Source organism: Condylura cristata, unplaced genomic scaffold, assembly GCF_000260355.1.
Source record: "Condylura cristata isolate star-nosed mole 26May11 unplaced genomic scaffold, ConCri1.0 scaffold00014, whole genome shotgun sequence".
In the NCBI taxonomy this organism is placed as follows: domain Eukaryota; kingdom Metazoa; phylum Chordata; class Mammalia; order Eulipotyphla; family Talpidae; genus Condylura; species Condylura cristata.
This window is the reverse complement of record NW_004567115.1, coordinates 26,492,176-26,494,013: the sequence shown is the minus strand read 5'-3', so window position 1 is coordinate 26,494,013 and position 1,838 is coordinate 26,492,176. Positions and strand designations below refer to the sequence as shown.

The 1,838-nt window shown below is 36.0% G+C and overlaps 1 protein-coding gene across 1 annotated transcript in view; it reads left to right on the top strand.

Annotated features, from left to right (window-relative positions):
* The window catches only part of KAT6A (K(lysine) acetyltransferase 6A), a 101,340-nt gene that overhangs the window by 63,017 nt on the left and 36,485 nt on the right, over positions 1 to 1,838 (top strand). The window contains exon 8 of the mRNA XM_004682274.2: positions 381 to 499. Within this exon, the coding sequence (XP_004682331.1) occupies positions 381 to 499 (119 nt within the window). The remainder of the gene's footprint in view (positions 1 to 380; positions 500 to 1,838) is intronic.

The following is a 1,838-nucleotide window of genomic DNA, read 5'->3' as shown; positions in this document are numbered from 1 at the left end:
GAAGTACACTGCTGAGGGGAGCAGCGGGCGGGTCAGGAGAGGTCTGCCGCGCCATGTGGTCACCTCCGGGGCAGGCGGGAATCAAACTCATGCGGAATTGGCTTTAGCTTCTCAGTGCTGTGCTTTAACCCGCTGCGCCACCAGGGAGGGCCTTCAAGGAGTTTTTTTAAAAAATTCAGTTTTTACATCCTTAGGTAGGTATGTCAATATTCTTAATTAAGTGACTATTATCATTGTAGGAGTCAGTTTAATAGTGTCCTCTTGTTACATACATGATATTAAGATCTTCAAACTGAAATAAAGGGTGTGAAATTTTTCCTATTTCATATATTAAACTACCGGCAGTATTTATAACATGTGAGTCTCTTCTTTATGTGCAGACAATCAGGATGGCTGGGATGGCAAACAAGAAAGTGAGGAACGACTTTTTGGAAGCCAGGAAATTATGACTGAGAAAGATATGGAATTATTTCGTGATATCCAAGAACAAGCACTGCAGGTAAAGTTGTATATTCAGATTTAACAATTTCTGTATAGAAGAGAAACAGGATTAATTATATTGTAGATAAAGTAGTAAGAGCAATTTATTTATCCTTCATATTTGCAGACAGATGTTGTTTTGTGCATCCAAACTGGTTCTGCAGATTAGTGAGCTCCTTTCAGATCCCTGACAATTGCTTTGTTTGCACATACACACATTGTTTTGATTACCACTAATAAATTTAAGTGGTTTAGTTATTTTCTATCTTCTCAAGAAGAGCTGGGGTTTGAACAACCAAACAACAAAACCAAGCTTCTCTTGAATAATAACACACTGACCTTGATTAAGTAAAGAAGTACTTATTAAATGCTTTTCTTTTAATTCTTTGTGATACATTACAAGATCTAAATGTGTAAGAACCAACTTATGTGCCAGGTGATTGGATTTCTTTTTTGAAGTATAGTCTAGGAGAGACTTGTAAATAATTATTATGAATGTGTAAATTTTATTCTAAAATATATGTTATTTAGGGGGGATAGAGGATAAGCAACTCTTTGCTTGGTGAAGTCAAAGGAGGGTTCATTGAGAGGAGATGCTATTTGTGGTGGTCTTAAAGAATGTATAGGAGTTTATCACAGAGACATGGATTAGGATCCCATATTAATAGGAACAAAAATGCAAAGACTTAAAAATGAGGGGAAATGTGCTTAATTTTGGGAGTAAGTAAATTCCCACATAGGATAAAGAACATAGGGTATATATAGTGGGGAAAAAATTTTTTTAAAGGTCTATAACTAGAAAGAAGCATTTCAAAAAAATAATATAATAGTTTATTTTTACATCATTTTGTGCATTTTTCCATCTCAGTTATAATCTCTGTGGGCTTCCCATCACCAAATCACCTGTGTGCCATCACCATAGTCCAATGCATTTCCCTCCCTCCCTCATTACACCCCCATAAAATGTCTCTGGTATATAGCTGTTCATTATTATTACTTTCTCACCTGGTTCATTATACTCCTTCTATGAGTGAAACCATCTGGTATTTTTCCTTTTCTTTCTGGCTTATCTCACTAAGCATGATCTTTTCCAGCTCCATCCATATTGCTGCAAAAGGCATGTGTTTATTTTTTTGGTTGCTGAGTAATAGTCCATTGTGTATATGTACCACATCTTTTGAATCCAGTCTTCCACTTTTGGGCACTTGGGTTGTTTCCATGTCTTCCCAATTGTAAATAAAGCAGCAATAAACATGGGGTGCAGATGTCTTTTTGAATCAATGTTTTTTTGTCTTTTGGGTAGATACCTAGGGTGGGATTGCTGGGTTATATGGAAGCTCCATTTTTTTTTTTTTTTT